This window comes from Manacus vitellinus, unplaced genomic scaffold (genome assembly GCF_001715985.3).
Source record: "Manacus vitellinus isolate BGI_N305 unplaced genomic scaffold, ASM171598v3 scaffold_9_pilon, whole genome shotgun sequence".
NCBI lineage: Eukaryota > Metazoa > Chordata > Aves > Passeriformes > Pipridae > Manacus > Manacus vitellinus.
In genome coordinates, this window is record NW_021940917.1 from 8485316 (window position 1) to 8506599 (window position 21284).

Genomic DNA, 21284 nt, shown 5'->3' on the forward strand with positions numbered 1-21284 from the left:
CTTGTACTCTTGTGTGTCCTCAGGCATCCCAGGACAACTTTCCTGGTGCTTTTCCTGTCAATTTTACTTGGAATTCGATGTCTTTCACAAGTCTTTGCACCTTCACTGTTCAACTGCAAAGTACAGGACGTGACCTCTCTAAGGTGGCTAATTTATTTTCCCTGCCTTTCTCCTGCAATCCCAATGAGCACCAAACAATGAACCACATATGATGCCCCTCTGTATTTGCAGTTTAAGTCCTGTACATTGTCTAGTGTGACTACGTGTCTGTTCAGACACAAAGATCTGCATGTCCGGTTTTGTGCAGCCCAAGCATTTTATACCAGTTGTGGGCATTTGTGCCATTTGTTTTAAACACAAATGCTCCAGAAGCTGGATGATTCAGAAGCCAGATGCTACCAGAGCAGGTTAAGCTGTATTTACTCAATTGATCAGGGAAATCAAGGGACTTGGTCAGATCTGCCAGGTCCTTTCTAGAACCCAGTCAGGAGCACATATAGGAGCTTTCAGATCCATAAGCACAGAGAAAGAAAATAAGTGGATTCTGCTCCTTCGCCTCTTGGCTGGTGGCCAATGGACTGGGTTCAGAACAGGGCTTTTTTTAAACTTTTTACCCCTCCAGTTCCCAAAGGAGGGTCAAGCTACGTGCTCCTCTGTTGTAAGGGCAAGCCTCAACAATACTGAGAAGCAGTAGAAACAAACTTCTTCACAACGATTTGTAGATGTTAAAAAGGGCATTCTCCTCTATTCATCATTCTGGACGTCATCTAACAAACATGCCAAACATATGGACAGAGCTTTTTATTCCACATACTATTTGCATATTCATTAGATAGTCTGGCTTACTTAATATGTATTCATTAGTTTGCTTTACATAGTCACTTCCCTATTGGAAGTCCTTCTTTGGTCCTTCTGAGTCTTTGTAGTCTTAACCTCAGTTGCTGATCAGGCGCAGGGTCGTTGTGATTCACCACCAAAAACTGTTACATTTGTTCTTTATTTTATCTAGTTTGGGTACACAGAGCTTACTTTATGTCCTGTTTGTTTGAGTACATCCCTTATCTAATTCTCGAGGACTTCTCTGAGGTTATATTGTTCCTTATTTGGGCATTCCAGGATACTGTGAGTAAAGTTTCCTTTCTATTTGTCCTATCATCTAAGGCACAGTGATTCACTGATTTCCAGTCAGTGATCTGCTCTCTCCTGAGTCACTGGGAAGTTTTCAAGGTTGCAGTCTCACCCATGCTGGAGACATCTCCCATTTGAAGAAGACCGAATGAACCTGGCCTAGAAAGGGTTGCACTTGTAAAAGTCCAAAAACAAGTGTAGGTTGAAAATGCCATGAGGCCAAAAAGTTGTGTGTTTAGGTGATATGAGGAAATCATACTGGAGTGAGATAACATCCTTCTTAAGGAGAGAAAAGGCAGGTCATGAAAAAGTGGAAAAGTGAAATTAGCGGAAAAGTCACATCAGAGCGCTGAAGTCCCCATGCTTGGGAAATTTAACACTGTATCAGGCAAACCATAGGCAAAAGTTAATATACAAACAGTGTTGCTTTGGTGAGGAACTGGACTCAATTGTATAACTACTTCAAGTCTAGGTCAAAGAATTTGCATCACATTGACACTAAGCCTTCTACATCTAGAGCAGACAGCATTCATTTTACTAGTTAACTCAGGATAATGATTGTTGTGTTTTACACCTTGTCATGCTGAGCTCTAGAAATCTTGTGGCCAATGCTTGAATTGCTAGCCTTGGTTTGTTCAAGATAGCATGGATTAACCTCGTCCTACACCAGGCAGATGCAAAATATCTATATACTGCTCTCTCTATGTATGTGTTTATACACTTCAGACAACAAAGTGAATTTTAGAGTTTTTATTCTCATCCCAAATTTGTCAGCTGGTACTGCGAAGCAGTTTTTGCCTGGTGAAGGGAATTGTTTCCCTTCTCCTGTATTCAGGAAGATTCGTATAGATTACCAGAGCAACTAATTCAGCATCATGCCTGAATCTCATATCCAAGCATTGATTGGTAATAATGGATTCCCAATTTTTCAAGTCACAGAGGTTTTGCCTTTTCAAAGATGCTAATTAAGTTTGCTGCTCTTGATTAGCAGCTGTACTCTGTAAATAACAGTCTGTTGGAAATCATAAGATGTGCACTGCCAGCTTTCCTTTTTGAGAGTGAGCTGTTCAAAAAAGGGTGAGCACTGCAGAAAGACTAAACTAAAAGGCATTGAATTACTTAACTCTGGAATCCCATTTCAGATCCTGCAACAGACCTGAAATCAAGCAGGTTTTTTGCCATCAGCAGTGGCTGTGTGTCGATATAGAGTGACATCCACAAATGGTCCAACTGCCTTCAGCACAACTGCTGGTGTTTGCTAAGAAAACTAAGCCAATGTGGAAACTAAACCAAGGATTAGTCAGTGATTTTCCCTTCCCTACAGCAGATGAAGGGTACTGTTCATGGCTGTGGCATGTAGATTTCAGTTCCAGTTTCTTAGGCATGTTGGCTTACAGCCAGGTTGCCAGTGCTTGACAGTCGATATGGATATAGGAAGTTTGTCAAGGGCTGAGGTGCTGGACTGGGATGCAGTTGTGCTGGTTTAAAAGGCTTAAATGCAAGATTTACATATCTTTCGGGGGAACCCCTTCCCCTTGCAAGTTCATTTTCCAAGGGTAATCTGAACCTTTTCAAGGGTGAGCTAAGAGGTACCCTGCTGCCCCAGAAAACCTGTACAGAGATAAAGAAATAGGAATGAGAGGCCCATGGAGTAGAACATTCTTAGCAGTGCACTTTTGCAGGAGAAGGCACATAACTGTACATGCAGAAGGGTGGACTTCGCTTGTAAGGTTTTGGGTTCTAGTTTTACTGTGTGGTCAAAAGCTTCCTGAGGGCAAAATCCTAGAGACAAGCACAGTTTGTGCTTCCCATCAGGCAAACCCAGTTATCCCTAAACTTGGTGTTTAACTTTCTCTTCAGTAAGCATCAGGGGTTTGTTGCAGTATTCCACTTCTGAATCTGCCATTTTAATACCAGCTGTAACACCTCAGGATGTTCAGCTCTGAGAGACCTTGCACAAATTGCTGATGTGCAGTCTCATGCCTTATTTGTGCCTTTTATATCAGGTTGATTTATGGCATCAATCAAGCAATAGCAAAATAATCAGCTTACAGTTGAACTGTCCCCCACACTACATAAGCATTGGTCACCTTTTCTCTTCAAGTGTTTACTTTGATTAGGTCTTTCCTGTTTTTCTCTTAAGTTTTGAATACTTGTACACTTTCCTTATTAGTGTGGATGAATGTTCTTTTTTCCACTGACATGCCAGTTGGTATGCTGCAGACATAATTTTTATTACATTTCTATGTTTACTGCAGAAATTGCGTGAGTATTTCTCAAGTACGACCCAGAATGCAGAGTTAGCACAGGCTAAAGAAACTGGTCCATAAACCTGCAGCTGTTCTCCCTGTTTATAATGTGGTTACCATCCCACCCCGAAAAACAAAACACTGCTAAGCCAAAGGTAGGTATCTCTAGAAGTCATGTGTCTGCCAGAGTTAATTAGCTGGATAGAGGAGGCTGTTTTCTTCAGGCAGAGTTCTGCTGACTTGGGATTTGTGTGTTCCTGCTGCAAACCAGTGTGACTGCACCAGCTGTGTGACTGCCCTGCAGGAACATGCTCAGGGTCTCTCCCAGGGTTGAGGAAAGGCACCTTCTGTAAGAATAGCCTCAGCCTCCTTCAGGAGGGAGGAAAATAACAGGCCAAGTCTGTGGGTTTCAACATCTCAGCATGGGAAACAGAGCAAATCCTTCACCTAGAGAAAGTGCATTCATTGCCTTTAGGCTGGAGCACAAAATAAAGTCCTGTATCCAAACACAATGTTTGCTGGGTACTGCAGCAAAATGTAAATGCACATGTACACATACCACAATTCCAAACCTCTCCCTCTACCTCTTCACCTTTTAGATCTCCCTTCTTAACTCCCCTTTTTGTCTTCCAAATTATTCTGTGCTACCTGGCAGCTCCTTTGGTCCTGATCCCAGCATTTCCACAGGAGGGTTTATGTGCTGTTTATGCCTCTGATCTTCTCAGAAGCTGCACTGGCTGCCTGTCTACACTTGTGTAGCTGCCCACTTAGGTCGAAATCCCACCAAACACACAGACCAGACTTCCTTTAGCAGTCTGGTACATCCCCTTCCCCTGCAGTACTGAACAGTTCTGGTTTGAATTTTTGCAGGGCGTCACGTCTGACATCTGTAGACTCTAAAAGAGAAAGCCTGTAAGTAGCTTTAAAAAATTATTTTTCCCCCGCCATTCAGGAGTTTCAAGACCCAACTGGAAGAAGCCATGAGCATCCTGACCTGATCTCATGTCTGAGCCTGCATTGAGCAGGAGGTTGGGCTACAGACCTCCCAAAGTAATTTCCAGCCTATTTATCCAACAAGCCTGTAATCTTACTAAACAAGGAATCAGGGTCCCCCAAACAAAAGCAAAATGCTGTCCAAAAGACAGCATCGCTTCAGCTGTTTGTGGTTCCTTCCCCTTCACAGCAGGGCAGCACTGTTAACATGAGAAGAAGGGTCACCTGGCTTACACAGGAAGTTCTTCTCAGCTCCCCTGAAAATTCTGTTACGCTCTGAGGTGCTTATGGCATCCATTAAAGAAAACTGCAGGACAGACAGACTAGCAACAAGGCAGGCTTGGCTTTCTGACTGGTAAAATCTCCCACTTGTTTTTGTGATATTTGGAGAAATAGGACTCTGGGTACATCCACTGAAAAAAACCCATGCCCCTGCCACAGCAACTCCAGACTCCCTGACCCTTTTTATATAAACAGTTTAGCAAATTCAGTAATGAGATAACTGCTTGGGACAATAAAGCAGCAATACTAACAGTTTATTTTATACCACTTATGCCTCATCTGATTCTGAGTTTTCTTCTTAATTTTCTTCCCTACAACACTTCAGATATTGTAGTTATTTATATAACTGGCCTTATTGTTGTGGCCATCTTTCAAAAGCCAGCCTGAAATGTGCCAAGAAGTCAGGAACAAGGGAATTACAAGGTTTCCTTGCCAGGTGTCAGATGACAATTAAGGCATATCCTTTTTAAACTAAGCTAGAAGAAAAGGACATTATTTAATATTTACACAGGAAAATATAATCACTTGGTAAATGTACGTACGTGTACGTGTGTGCTCTGAATGGATTTAGTGCTGTTTAAGCCATTATATAGCATGTTGCTCGAAACAGATGCAATATTACTTCATTTATTTTTCAGACCAAATTTGCATGACTCTTTTGTATGTTGTTACCAAAAAAAGCAAGCAGTTCCCCTTATCACTTGGCAATTCTGATTATATGAATATCACTAAAAAAAAATAAACATGCAAAACAACCTTTGGTTTGCATTATGATTTAAATTTTTGTACCGCTGGACCATACATAAAAAGGCAGTCCAAAGAAATGGTGAAGACTCTAGATCTGAGTTTGCCAGTGAGATCTGTGGTGCCCAGATGGTTTACTCAAGACTGCATACAACGGTTCACGTGAAAACTGTGACCTTGAGTATCTCTCAGTACCTCAGCAGAGGTGCCTCAGCCTTTAGACCTAGAGAGTATGAGTAAGAGTGTTATAAAATTGAGGAAAAAAGCAACCTCCTGTGGATATCAATGCTTGGTATATGACCCCTGGGCTATGTAACAGGTACATTCTTCTGAATGATCCCTATTTTTCCTGCTATGATTAGAAGTTCAGGTCCAGTCTACATAGGCTCTGAGAGTCTCTTAGTCTACCTGCACTGATTTCAGTGAGGAAAAGGCGGTTTGCATCTATGGCATGAGTTTTATGCATTCTTACTCAGTCTAACGTAGGGGGGCTCTGTTCCTACCAGATTCACCCGTATTTCTAAATCCTGGTAGCTCTGTCTCCATCCTTTTCCCCATTAGTAAGTTGTTGTTAAAGGGAACTGAAGAAGGGATTCAGAATAGAAACAAACAAACAAACAAATAGAAAAAGACACACCACCACACCCAGAACCACTAGATGTCTTGTCAAAACAGGGTAACCTAATGTCTCATCTGCCCAACTCATTCTAATGGTAAGGATTGCCTGGCACAATGGAAGAAACTGAGGAAGTGAACCAGGAGGGAAGGATAAAAGAGATGTAAACAAGTAAAAACAAGAGAGCAAGCAGTCAAAAAGTCAGAAAATATAAATCAAATCAGTTGCTGCATGTGCATGTGTAACCATATGCCTGTTGGAAGCAAACTTTCTCTTGAAGACCAAACAATTCATGACAAACTTTTTATAGTTTTGAAACGGTGCGCAAAAATGGTGCACTTATTATCACCCCAAATTACAAGGAGTCTGCTTGCTTATAACCTTACATCAAATGAGTTGCCTCATACTCACAGTGTTTTCACTGCCATAAATTATTAACTTCATTATTAAGTTCATTTGAAAGAATGTATTTTGTTGCTGCTGACTTCTACACACTCCCGTTTTTCAGTCTCTTCCCCCATCATGTAGCAAGCAAAATGTACCAGGTTATAGAACATGCCTCCTGAAAATGCTGCTTAGTGACTCACTGGGAAAGAACAGAAATACACCAGTAAGCCCTGACTCACACTGCTCCACAGTTTATTTTCACCAGGTAGCATAGCAGAATATTTCAAATGTCTTTATTAGCAAGGTACAAATGCCTGTGGATCTATAAATCATTCCCAGGGATAGAAAAGGAAAAGAAGCCACCTACCTGTTGACTTCTAAAGTCATTAATTTAGCAAGAACATGGCACTGGCTAACCTGAGTGACAAATGAATTTTTCACTTCACTAGGTATTTTAAAAAAATTCCTGGGAAGACAAGTGAAAATAAAACTGTATATTTTGAAAAATTTCTCCCTGAATTTCAACATGAGGAGGAAAATTCATCCTGTATCAAATTGTTTCATTGTAGCAGAACAAAATATTTTGTTTCAACATTTTTGCATTTTTTATGTTGTTATATTAATTTAGAGAAAAGATTAAGTGGATTGTAACAGTACTTTCCAAGGGTTCATTTTAAAATTATTGCAATTAGGCTATTTCAACTTGGAGATGAGGGGTTTACCTTTAAGAGACAAAAATGGCAGTTTGACAATTCATCACAAATCTGAGACTATTTAGCATTCATATACTTCAGGAGAGCAAAATCTGCCTTTTTTCATCTGCAACAATTTGATCCTGTGACACTTTTGCCTTCCTCTAATGAAAAACATTATCAGAAAGTGCCACACGCCTTTCATCATCACACAATTAGAAAATGAGGGAAAGTCTCCCAGGTGAGTGCCTGAAGTTAGACCCCTACATCTATATTTAGACATGTGAATTTCACAAGCAGCTCAAGCTGCCTGCGAAAGAAGCAATTCCTCCTTCTCTCCTCCCTACATCACCTTCTCCTTGCTCTCTGCCTTGTGTTCGATCAAGCATTAGTGAAGTTCTGTGCAGAGCAGGCCTGGGAAAGAGCAAAAATACATCCCTCTAGCTTGGATCAGTGCCCTGATCCTTCACTTGAGAAATGGTGACAGAAAGGCAGGAGCAACCAGCCAAGGGTAAGGAAAGTACTAGGAAGTGCTGATCTGTCACATTCAAGGAAATATGTTTCATTTAGCTGTGAGCAGCTACAGATCCTTCTGTAGACAAAGGAAGTTTCAGGTCACTATCCATGTTCAAATGTGTTCATCTTGGCTTATATTATTGAGATTTTTTTTTTTTCCAAAAGTGAGAAAATAAAGAGGAAGCATACATAAAAGCAGGAGACAGCAGGAAGAGGGATTACCTGCATCTGCATAAATCATGTCAGTAAAAGGAGGTTTCAGCTAAAGTAATGGAGAATCTAAGCCTGACAAAAGCGTATCCCAAATCATAATCAAGACATCTTAAAGAGTGAGGTCTCAGCCATTAGGTCTCAACAAGAAAAGCAAGTACTGAGTGCTTACTGCCTGGCAAAATAAGTTTATTTTTTGAACTTTCTATATATTTTATTACCCGAAGTCACTGGGGACCCCAGCTTCATGCAGTAACAGTAGAAAACATGGGTAGGTATCCCAAAAGGTTATTGTTGGGAGTGGGCAAAGTGTTAGTTCAAGCAAAACTCCTAACACAACTGGTTGACAACCAGTTTCCAACAACTATTTCCAGTTTCATTGTCTGGAGTACAGAAGCATTAGAAGACACCTATTTCTCTAATTTTTACTGCATATTCATTATATCCTGTACTGCACTGTGATTTCTAAAATGAAAGTAAATATCTGAGAGATGTTACAGGAATTGGGGTGAAGGGATACTGAAGTATATTTTTAGTTAATCTGTATATGCTTTTGCAGAGGAAGATAATAAGGTAATTAGTGTTTTCCTTTTAGATAGATCTATCTGTTTTACAAATAATTCATGTACCCTTCATGTGCTAGGAAATCCATTGTGAATAACAAGAGTCAAAATTGTTCCTGATGACATTTGAAATGCCAATTAATACCTAGGAAACGATATCTCATTTAAACAATATTTACATATTTTATTTTTGTGTGTATGTGCGTGTCTGTATGTCTTCCACAGGTTGGAACAAGAAATACAGAAATTAGAAAGTGAGGAGTCCCAAATATCTGCCAAAGAACAAGTAATTTTGGAGAAACTAAAGGAGACTGAGAAATCCTTCGACAACTTGCAAAAGGTATTTTAAAAAAATGACACTTGGAAACATTTGGGAGCAGCAGTCCTAATTTATGCACTTGTGGGAAGATTGAGGGCAGTTGCTGAGCATGTAGCTCAAACCAGGATGAACAAGACAAGAAAAGGTGTAGAGGCATCAGGTTATTTTTGGTTGGATTATTTGGGTTTGCCCTTCCATTCCAGCTTTTTTTTGAAGAGGGATTTCAGAAGCTTTCTCCCTAGTTTATCTGCAGGGAAACAATTTGAGCATTTTTGGCCCGACTTTAAAATGTCAACAGCATCCTGAAAAGTATTTCAAACTTCCCTGCTCTTGGTGGCACCCAGAAATAGTAGCATTTGCTACAAACACCACTTTTGAACATTACAGCCTGCAACATAAAGCAGTGTTCTCCATTTAATTACACCATGTCCCTCTCCCCCAACCTATAACAGCATCAAAATCCAAGGAGCAACAACCATAGTTACCCATTTAAAAATTACATAGAATCATAAAAGCAAATCTAGCATAAAAATCAAGACTTCATGCAAATTAAATCCCAAATAAAAAAGGTTTAACCAAACATTCTATTTTTTCCGTTCACAGAGTTTCTCCCACCAGGATGGTGGTAAGTGCCTTTTTGCTATTGTATAGCTTTGGGTTTAACAAGAGTTGTTACTATAGCTTTGTTGCAAAGGTTTAAAGACTGGGGGTTCTTTCCTTCACTGTATGTTTCTGATTTATTGCTAGAACCATTATCTTGTTCTTTGGTATTTCTATAATGCTAGCACAAACATCACTATTGTGGTAGAACAGTATTGCTTTGGCAGAGTTCCACCTCTTCTTATGTAAACACAAAGGGAAAGAACAGCATGAATAACTTAAAACAGACATAATACAGTTTCTGTATTATTGACCCCTTTCACCACATGATAGACCAGCACTGCAGACTCCTTTTCACCTGTCTGTGGTCAATATTCTCCATTGTATGTGCTCATGTTCTGTTCATAAACTGTTAAATACTGTGAGGACTATTCCTAATATAGATATTAATATTAAAAATAGATTACTTCACTGATGAACAATATTCTCAGCGTGATAATTCTTACAGAAGAAAAACCTCACATGGGTTGAAGAGGATGTTAACTCAGTGTCACACTATGTGTGATCAGTCTAAATACTGAGCTATAAATTTAGGTGTCTGAGTGACCAAATAACATGGATGGTTCCCAGGAAGCAAGATTGACCCTTATAGAGCCACTCCAGGACCCTTAGGACCCAGGAAGGATATCATGCTACGGCATCTGCAGATAAATCTGTGCACCACATCCTCGTTCTCAGCACATTTCTTTGAAATGACAAGATTCAAAATACTGAGGTTAAGACTACCTCCTCCAGCTGCTGTCAAAGCCATGCCCAACTGTATTGTGAGTATAGACGAGGAATATATATGATGATCCCAACATTAAAACACTGGGACACAATGGAAATTACTGTATAGTGTATGAGCTGACTTGGAGCTGTCTTAGGGGGGTGATTAATATTACTTAGTAAGGAGGTTTTCCTTTTAAGTCAAAGATCTAGTTCAGAAATTTTCATTTCTCCTAGCAATATAATCCAAGTTTTTCATTAAATCCCATTGTCAAAAAAAAAAGTCCTGGATAGTATGCTCCATGGTAAGAATTTAGTCTTTCTTCCCTCTAGAGCATTTGAAATTGGCTACCACAAAGTAAATACAGATCAAGAATGGCAAATATTTCGTACCTATACAGAGTTACACCATGGTTGTGGGTAAGTTTCCAAGAAAGGAATGGTGCCTACAGAAATTAGCACGCAAAGTGCACAGGAGCTTCTATGACTCCTTCAAGGTGCATTCTGCCTCTTCATGTGTGTTGTAATTGAAAGGGAATCAAAGGAAGGCCCAGCTAACAACTATGAAGTGGTTGTTTCCCTGAAGGTATGTAGCAATGTAGTATTTCACTTGGTTCAGAAAGAGCCCCTGTGCTCTCCAGATTTTGCCTGCTTTCGGTGGATCCCTTCCTCACAGACTGAACAAGCAGTAAGGACAGCTAGTGATTTCTGAAGGGTAACAGAAAACTGCAAAACTACACCAAAGAGAGGGACTCCAGAATAAATGCACAAACAAAAAGAGCGGGGAATAAACCTGGGTGAAGTGGTCCCTCTTCTCTTCTAGACCACTTGTCTTATATATATCTTATCCCTTCCTCTCAGCAACTGGTCCCCGTGGGCTGAGACAGGCCAGGCCATCCTCTAAGTAGTGCCATCCTCTTCTCCTCTGCGGGTGACTGAGGCTGCAAACTGTCCTTTTAGCCCTCCCATTGCGGGCACAATGGAGCTGTACATCTTCACATGGTGCAGGTTGAGCAGTCCTCTTTGTTCTGCTGTGTGACAGCAGTCTGTGAAGGTAACTGATCAGAGCAGGAAGAAAACGTGTATAGCTAGCTGTGAGCACTTTGGTACCATAAATTTTTCCTTCCTTCAAAAAACTTCTAGGACTTGCTTTGTTGCAGCAGATCAAACATCTATCTGGCAACCATGTGTAACACATGCTGCAGAGGAAAATGGTAGGAGTTGTTGGATGACACAGGAAGGCTCTGTAAAATACAGACACAAACTAACACTGACCTGTTGGAGCAATTTCTTCAGTTGCTGCCACATTCTGAAAGACTCCCAAGGCCATACATTTCATGTTGTTTGTTCTGTATCCTTCCCTCCCTTTATTCTGAATGCAATGACAGTATAGAATGTGATTTATCTCACCATTGTGTCCCTGTGCATCTTTTTGTGCCATATATATTGTGGTGGCAGAGATTTTGAGTGTGCAGAAAGCACAAATATAGGGTGTTCAGAGCCCAGAGGGGTCCAAGCAAAGGCTCCAAGGGAAGGGGGGAAGTGGTGGTGAGCACCAGTGGCCGATCAAGTGACAAATCTGTGTCCTTCCCACCTTTCCAGGAAAAAGAGTTGTGTCTGGCAACGAGCATTTCTGAGCTTGAAATCATCCAGCCACAATTAACACAAATTCCACATTGTCCAGGGTACAAACACACTTTGCCTTCATAAATCACCATGTGAGAGAAAGCAGATCAGAAGTGCTGAGGCTGAGAAATGCTGGGATCTGTGGCCCTGTCACTTCCAGTTGTGACTGCCAGCTTTGTGTCAGCTTGCCACCAGCAAGCTCTCCATTAAACAAAGTCTGAGATGATGCTAAGAATTACATCACTTCTTGCTGCTCAGGTCTGCAGTCAGAACCAGCCATGCTGTGGTGCTATGCTGCACACACATCACGAGCAAATGGAAAGGAGAGAGTTCTTACTCCATGTGCGTATGTTTACGGCTCAATGTATATACAAAATAAGTCACATTAAGATCTGATGTAACTCTCCTGAGTGCTGAATTTGCCTTAGGGGTACATTCGTTCTTTGGAATATATGGCCAGTTGTACGCAAACTACATGCTGCTACTTCAGCCAACATACAGAAGCCACAATTACAGTAACTGTACAGTTTGCACAAACCTCTGTTTGAATTTTGTATGTACTAGCATATATTTGTCAAAGATGTGGCTCAGGAAACCTGATCTGGATTGGTTAGTACCCGGAACACTGCTTAGAGATTCTTTTGGTTTTCTTTCCTCTGAGCTTGACCAGCTGCACAGCCCAACAGTAAAACAGACCAGCATGTCAGAGGAGTCAATCACAGATCTTTGAAAAGTGCTTTCCACATGTTCTGTAAAAATTCACCAGCAATTGGTTTTCAGTTGTAGGCTTTCCATAGTTTTTTAATTCAGTCTCCATCTATAGTTGCCTCAATTACAGCACCTCTGGCTACCTGAGTAAAAACCATTTATCACCACCCTTGGAGTGCAACATGTGAGTCAGTTTCCTACCCATTTCACAGATCACTCAACCAATCTGTCTTTGCCAGGAGAATGCTGTGGGAAACAGTGTCAAAAGCTTTGCTGAAGTCTAAATAAACACCATCCACTGCTCTCCCCGTATCAACAGATGTTATTAAGTTGTAGAAGGTGATCAGTTTAGTCTGTCATGATTTGTCATTGGTAAATCCATGATGGCTTTTCCCAATCAGCTGCTTCATTTGGTTTGTAATGGTTTCTGGGAGTACTCATTCTGTCACTTGCCCAGGGGACAAAGTAAGACCATAGTGCTTCCAGTTTCCTGGGTCCTCTTTTGGCCCATTCCTGTGGATAGGTATGACATTTTCCATCTTTTAGTCATCAGGGACATCCCCTAATCTCTGTGACTTTCAAATATTATAGATAGTCTCCTTATAAAAATGTCAGACACTTCTCTTAACACCCTGGAGTGTAGGTTTATGTGTGTTGAACCCTTGCAGACCAGCCCTTCCTCCACTACTGGCAGGTAAATATGTGTTGTCATTACTACTTGATCTTGTGACTTGGGGTTCAGCTGTGTCAGTAAGGACAGAGGCAAAGAGACAAAAGAAAAGAGACAAATAACATCTGCCTTGTCACCATTCTAGTGACTGTTTTCCCTTCCCTCCTTAGCAATGGGTTTATGTCTTTCCTTCTGCTTACTGCTCACGAATCTTGGCATCTTTGGCGAACTTCAGTTCTAGCTGATCCTTAACTTTCCTGACTGCACCTTTCCATCCCCCTAGCAAAGTGCTTGCAGTCCTCAGTGACTAAGCCAATATGCTGGGGTTTATTATTATTTTTATTACACCTAAAGGTTCATCGTTAAGCTATGGTATTCTTTTGTTTAGACTCCTTCATTTTCCTTTGCAGAGGATGGACTGTTCTCGTGCTTTCAGCAGGCACTTTTGAATAACTCCCAGCACTAACAAACTCCTTTGACCTCCATGGACACTTCCAGTGGAATCCCTCAGAGGCAGGCTCAGCATATTGGAGTTGGCTTGTTTAAAATTCAGGGTCTTCTTTCTACTACTCCTCTTCAGTGTTCTTAGCAGGACTTTAAATTCCACAGTGTTGCTCTCACTGTATCCAAGGTATTATTGGTAGTTATGCTACCAATGTAAGTCAAGGAAGTCTTCCCAGTTAGCAAGCAGTAAATCTAGCAATGTGCTGCTCCTAGTCAGCATGTCCAGCATTTATAGCAGCAAGCAGTCCCTAGTACATGCCTGGAAACTGACGGGTGGTATGTGCATAATTTTTTTTCACAACAAATGTCTGGGCAACTGAGGCCACCCATGAAGTGCAGGTTCTATTGCCCAAAGACTTAGTTGAGCAGCCAAAGCAAGGTTTTATTGGCTTCATCATCCTGACTGGGAGGTCAGTACATAATATTCCCCTTGGTGATGATCCCTATAATCATGATCCTAAGTCATAAATAGAACTGGTATGATCTCCACAGCTCTCCTCTATACATGCAAATTTCTCTTTCACATAAAGTGCACCTCCACTTCCCCTTTTTCCTTTCCTATCATTCTGAAAATGTTTGTAGCCATCCACTCTGTCTTTCTGTCATGTGAGTTTTCCCACCAAGTTTTTGTGATTCCTGTGGCATCTCTCACATGAGCATAGGGCTCTAATGCCTCCTGCTTGTTACCCAGATTACATACATTGGCATACATGCAATTGAGGTGGTTGAACTTAGGTGTCTTGCCTTTGGAAAGGGTTGGGAAGCATTCCTTACTGCTCTGGTAGGTGCACTTATCCACTGTGTTGCTTATGGATACACAAGTGTGGACCCTAACCTCCAAGTTCATTTGTTTAAAGTGTGGTTCACTAAGTCAGAGCCAGGGTATTCAGTTTTTAGGAAAAACCTCCACTCGTGTTCTTACAAACATGGTGGGAGAGTCACAATCTCTGTTCCTTCTGATGTAGTCCCATGGAGCCTCAGAGGGCTTTGAAGGTGGAACAGCCCTGCTCTGGAAGCCAGTATTTGCAGAAGACACACTGCTAATTTTAGTAGTAAGCAGACTTTATTTAAAAATAATCCAAGCCCTTGGAAAATTAGTTTGCCTGACTTTTGGCCACCAGCCTCTGTGTGAGAGCTATTCTGAGCAATTCTGAAGATTTAGTTTTGTGCAAGAACCCTTGAATGATTACCTTGCCCCCATATGTTTTCCCAAGCACTTGTGTGTCTACTAATATGGAGAACTGCCATAGTCCTAAAATTCATTTTGTTGTAAGCAGTACAAAAAACCACAGGATTTGTTTTATGGCATCCTTAGATATTAATAATGTATCAAACATTGAAATGAAGATATTGAATGCAGTCTGTTCAAATGTTTTTATTTCTGTTCTGTCTTACTTCTCATGTGAACAAAGTGCTAATTTGCGTCTATCCATTCCATGTAATATTAACCTTTTATGTTCTTTTAAAAGGTGTTAAATGAAAGAGACCTTGTTGCCAATGAGATAAAGGGAAATGAGCGGGTTTATTTTGTTTGGGGGCAGGGGTGGGAGATAACAACACAAGACAGGAACTGGCAGAATCAACCAGCCCCAGCTTCTTGTAGTCAAATATTCCACTTCTTACACGTGACAACACCACCAGCTTCAGAAGGAACTACACGAGAATTGCACCACTGTCCTGGCGTTCCCTTCTCAGGACAATGAGACATTGTCTGGAGCCCTGAAGCTAATTTTTAAAATATTTTATTCTAAGTAACATACAGAGAAGTTTGTAAACTGAGTCAATATTAACAGCATATAACACTTAGCTAGGTGTTGCCTCCTAAAGCAGGAGGCAGGAAAACCCCAGCTTACTTAGGTCCACAGACATGTACAGTATCAAAGTGAGAGTTTCATCATCAAGCTGTTCAACTGATTTTGTTTGTTGTTGGATGTCAGCCATGCTCAGTTCTCTCTACAGGCACTAGGGCCATGCCTATTGATTCTCATCAACTGCAAAAGAAAGATGATTGGTTAGGCAGCACAAGTCTGCATTGACTACACTCGTGTGGACAAATATGTCTGTTACTCAACTCACTGGATAAGTGTGTACTGAAATGACTGTTCCAAAAGTACACTCTGTGGGGTGAATACAAAACTTTGAGGATACAGTATGCAGTGAAAATATAAAAAAACATTTGCCAAGACTGCCAGTTGTCCACTGAAATATGAAATTATTGTAATGGGCTCCCCAGGGAAGTGGTCACAGCACCAAGCCTGCCACAGTTCAAGAAGCATTTGGATGCTTCTCAGGCACATGGTGTGATTCTTGGGGATGGTCCTGTGCCACATTAAGAGTTGGACTTGCTGATCCTTGTGGGTCCCTTCCAACTCAGCGTATTCTGTGATTCTGTAAATAACATTTTCGTTGATGTTTGGTTTGGGTTTTTTTCCCCCAATCATCTGCTATAAATTGAACATATTCATATACTAACTTCATGGGGTTTTTTGAATGAATTTGCGCTGTACCTCTGTGTCATCCTTCTGTGACACCAGGAAGAGGGAAAGGGTCCCTCCTTTTACCTGAGTTACTTAGAGTGGTCCATGGAGGGATGGAGTGTCTTCTTGGGGACTTATCTTCCCGCATCCAGTAGCACTGGTGGCCACCCCAGGCTGTTATGGTGGTAAAACCCTTTCACTAATACTAGGCCCAATTTTCCTGCCAAAGGAGTAGGCTTTGGGCTTAGATGTGGCACATCATGTCCTTCCTGAGGACACCATCCCGAGCAGGTATTTTTTCTGGGGTGGGTGTTAGCCCATGGGGAATATGATGAAAGTATCTCCCTTCACCAGATGCAGTCAAGCAGCCTACAACAAGACATTTCATTTCCTCTCTGCTTTCACCACTTCACTTTTATGATCTGCACTAGTAAACCTATCTTACCTGCTTAGAGCAATAAGAGGCTTCAAGGAAGGCAGATTCTGCCTCCTACCCTGGCACATGGACCAGGCCATACCAAGGGCTTGACAAATTATACATTGTAGTGGCAAAGAACCATTGGCAGAAAAAGAGTGGTCTGTTTCACACCTGACAGAATCTTATGTTTGAACAGAAATTTAACCATTTGCATAGAGTTGAAAACATTTCCACTTAATAGGAAAGAATGGGGTTAGTTTATTTTTTTTCTTTTTCATTTTGGTTTGTTGCCTGAACTTTAAGTTAGTTGTTTGTACATCTCTCCTCTGAGCTCTGCTGTTAGTTCAACCACTCAATTCTAGCAGAACAATAAATGCTATCTAGTTATATTTAACCCAGCCACAACATATCTACCAGGAAATTCTCTTAAATTGGTTAATATCTCTTCTAAAGAACATATTTACGTTTTGATAAACACCCATAAGCTCAAATGTAAAACAAGTCAATCCTTTATGATAGCTTTCTACTATTCATGGTTTGTTAATGAATGATGACATTGCAGCACTGGCAGGAGCATAATACCTACTGAAGACCAAAACAGGTACCCTATCAATGCCTATATGTGATTTCATTATTAGCTAAATTTCAGGTTTAAGAACAAAAGGCCGAATGCTGGTTCAGTAATATTGGAAACAACTCGTTCTTTCATCCTATTCAGTCACCATTAGCATTTTTAGGCTTTTATATCTCTATTTGAAAAGTCACGTATTCTGGGTATCACATTAGATTTGTTCCTTACCTTCCCCACTGCATCCCACACCCATTTTTAAAGGTCACAGACTTGATAAATCCAGAACCTCCTGACAAATAATTTTATGTGTTCATCTGACATAAGGTTTGAGTCATCTGGACCCAATCCCTCCTGCCTCAGCTAGTCTATTGAACACCAATCACAGGACAGTGACTTTGCACTTTGTTTGCTTTGATCCGATTATCTAGTACAAAGCTCCAGTGACTATTGTCAGGGCTGACAACACTCTGCTGTCTAAGCAATGAAGCCACTGGGGCTCGTAGCACGAATCTAACTGTTTCCTGTTCTCTGACACCAGATGCAGTAAATTACATTTACTCCCAGATCCCTGAACTCCCAACCCTCTATTCACGAACAGGAGAGCCAGTTCCTGGGTGGGACGGAGCAAGCAGAGTAGCTGGTAAGTCTCAAGGAACAAAGTATTATAATATCAGTCCAGTAGCCATGAACTTTTTTGTTATATTACACTAATGAGTCTGGTGTCCCGATATCATTTAAATGCCAGGAAATGCTGCTTGATTTGTATTTTGTAAATAAGTCAAGGATTTTTGAACTGCAGTGAGTACTCTCAAAACAATGTAGTTGAACTACATACAAGTAGCATAGGAAACGTCCCTTTTTTTCACATGGAAACATTCAGTTCTTTCTATCTCTGCTAATACAAATACATGGTATCTAGGCCAAGGTTTTGTCTCTGTTGTGCACATGCAACTCTCATTAAGATGAATGAGACAGACAGGCAGGACTCACAAGACCAAATACATGCTTCAAATATTTGTGTCATTTTATACTTCCTTGTATGCTATTCTTTTTTCTTGGGGAAAAGGTGGGCATGTTTTGTGCTTGGAGTCATACAGAGAATTTTCTAACATTTAATTTTCAGATTGAGTATGTGTCTTAAATGTAACAACATGATTGTTAAAAGCTGTACATTTTTGCTATTTTCAAAATCCTTCTTTTCTCAACAATGTACTCCCTATCGCAAGACCAAATTGTTGGTGGCTACTTAAGAGGTGTCCCAAGGGGTGGGATGAAAGGGGGCTTACTTGAAGAGTGGGTTAAGAAGCATAGCAAAGCAATGTCTGCAGCTAAAATACTGAAATATGTATTTTTTCCACAAGTCCTGTTGCAAGCCATTCCAAAATCTTCCCTTCCACCAGTGCTTACCCTGATCTGTCTTAAAAGCAAGCTTTTCTGTGTGCTTTTTGCCATTTTGTCAACACCAAGAAAGCAGTAATTTCTTTCATTCTTTGGATGACTCAGAAGCCTTGTTAATGTAGTCCTTGATAAGTGTATTGTGTGTGTGCAATAGGTTAAAGAAAAGGCACCAGCATATGTTCTCAAAGGTGGGCTGTAAGCATCCACCTTAAAAAAGCTCAAAATCTAAGATTTTGTTTTAAAGAACATCCTCCACATAACAGGCAGAAGTTAGGTCCTTCTGTCTGCACATTGGGATATTGTCATGAAGCACTGCATAATGTTTCATTGCAATTAAAGCTTGTGCAGAAAACTTGTACTAGTGAATAATTGCTGTCATCTTCAAGTACCGCTTTCAGTTTCAATTCTATTGTCAGGTAGTTTTGTATTCTGTTAATAGACTACACTTAGCAGTAAATAAGCTTTGGTTAAATAAAGACATTTGAGATATCAACATTAGTTTATTTTGCAGCTACTTTGACAAGAGAGGCTACTAGGTTTTCCCATAAAGAACAAACACCATGCACACAGGTAGATAAGCAGGATTCTGTTTTCACTTCTCCCATGGCAATGCATTTCACTGGTGAACAGCTTTCTAAGAAACTCAGTTAAATTTATGCATTTACCTGCACAAGTAGCTTCAGTGTGATCCCCGGGTTGGTCGCAAACCATATGTTATCCCAATATCTAAAAACGGTGCAGCTGAAATCACAGTAGAATAAATGAAAATAAAATGTTGACAGTGGCTTAAGCAGATTTGCCAGACTTGAATTACGAAAGGATCACACCTGTTAATTTTCTAGGACAGAGTCTTCCAAGCAGTGGTAGAACTTGTTACCCAAAGTTTTCCTAATAAGTAAGGCACGGTTACCAGTCAGTACTCCATACAATAGATAAAAATTGTATCTTGCAACTTTTCTTAAATATAGAACCATGGAATCATAGAATGGTTTGGGTTGGAAGAGATCTTAAAGATCATATAGTTCCAATCCCACTGCCATGAGCGGGGATGCCATTCACTAAATCAGTTTGGTCAGGGCACCATCTAACCTGGCCTTGAACGCTTCCAGGGATGGGGCATCCACAACTTACCTGGGCACTCAGTGCCAGTGTTTCACCACCCTTACAGTAAACACTTTCTTTCTAACATTTATTCTAAACCTACCCTCTTTCGGTTTAAAACCATTTCTCCTTGTCCTGTCCCTATCTACCCATAAAAATAGTCCCTCTCCCTCCTTTTTATAAGCCCCTTTAAGTGACTGAAAGCCCACAATAAAGGCTCCCCAAAGTCTTCTCTTCTCCAGGCTGAACAATCCCAGCTCTCTAAGCCTGTATTTATATGAGAGGTGCTCCATCCCTTTGATCATCTTCACAGCCGTCCTCTGGACCTGCTTCAATAGGTTCACATATTTCTTGTGCTGAGGACCCTAGATCTGGATGCAGGACTCCAGGTGGGTAGAGTAAGGGCAGAATAGAGGGACAGAATCACCTCCTTCACCTTGCTGGCCACACTTCTTTGGATCCAGCCAGGATGTGGTTGGCATTGTGGGCTACAAGCACACACTGTTGGCTCCTGTCTAGCTTTTCACCCACAAGAATCCCTGAATTCTTCTCCCCAGGGCTGCTCTCAATGACTTCTCCTGATCTGTATTAAGGTGCACCTGACCCAGGTGCAGCACCTTGTGCTTGGACTTGTTGAACTTCATGAGATTCTCCTGGGCCCACTTATCCAATTTGTCCAGGTCCCCATGGATGGCATCTCTTCCTTCTTTTGTGTCAACTGCGTGACTCAGCTTCATGTCGTCTGCAAACTTGCTGAGACTGTGCTCAGTCTCACTGTCTGTGTCACTGATAAAGATATTGAAGGGCACTGGTCCCAAGACCAGTGGTATCCCTGAGTGATACCACTCATCACTGGCCTTCCCCTGGACACAGAGCCATTGACCACAACTCTCTGGCTGCATCCATCCAGCCAATTCCTTATCCGCCAAATAGTCCATCCATCTAACCCATGTCTCTCCAGTTTGAAGATAAGGATGTCGTGGGGGACTATATCAAAGACCTTACAGAAGTCTAGATAGATGGTGTCTGTCTCCCCTTGGCAACCGTTGCCATCACTCCATCATAGAAGGCCCCCAGAGTAGTCAGGCATGATTTGCCTTTAGTAAAGCCATGCTGGCTGCCTCAGATCACGTCCTTATCTTTTATATACCCTAGCATATCTTCTAGGAGGATCTGCTCCATTAACTTCCCAGGCACAGAGGTAAAGCTCACTAGTCTGTAGTTCCTCAGATCTTCCTTTTTCCCCTTTTAAAAAATATGAGTAATGTTTCCCTTTTTCCAGTCACCAGGGATTTTGCCTGACTGCCCTGACTTTACAAATATGATGGAGAGGGGCTTGGCAACAACATAGAACCATAGAATGACCTGGGTTGCAAGAGACCTTAAAGATCATCTAGTTCCAACTCCTCTGCCATAGGCAGGGACACCTTTCACTAGACTTGATTGCTCAAAGCTCCATCCAACCTGGCCTTGAACATCAGCCAGTTCCCACAGGATGCTGGGATGCATCTCATCAGGTCCCATAGGCTTGTGGCTATTCAGCTTCATCAAGTGATCCCAAATCCACTCTTCAGCTACAGTGGGAGAGACTTCACTCCCTTCACACCCACCCAGAGGATCAGGGACTTTGCAGGAGTGGGAAGCCCGACTGCCATTGAAGACTAAGCCAAAGAACTCCTTGAATACCTCAGGCTTCTCCATATCTGGCACCACCAGTTCACCCTTCTTGTTTATCAGGGGGCAT

General features: G+C 41.3%; 1 protein-coding gene across 5 annotated transcripts in view; it reads left to right on the forward strand.

Moving 5' to 3' along the window:
- Positions 1–21284, forward strand: part of PALM2-AKAP2 (PALM2-AKAP2 fusion) — a 264850-nt gene that overhangs the window by 100207 nt on the left and 143359 nt on the right. For 4 of the 5 annotated variants that reach the window (XM_029965383.1, XM_029965378.1, XM_018086014.3 and 1 more), the window contains exons 4-6: positions 8606–8720; positions 9303–9324; positions 17580–17681. In XM_029965383.1, coding sequence (XP_029821243.1) covers positions 8606–8720; positions 9303–9324; positions 17580–17681 — 239 coding nt within the window. The remainder of the gene's footprint in view (positions 1–8605; positions 8721–9302; positions 9325–17579; positions 17682–21284) is intronic. The other variant, XM_029965379.1, reaches the window with a different exon arrangement.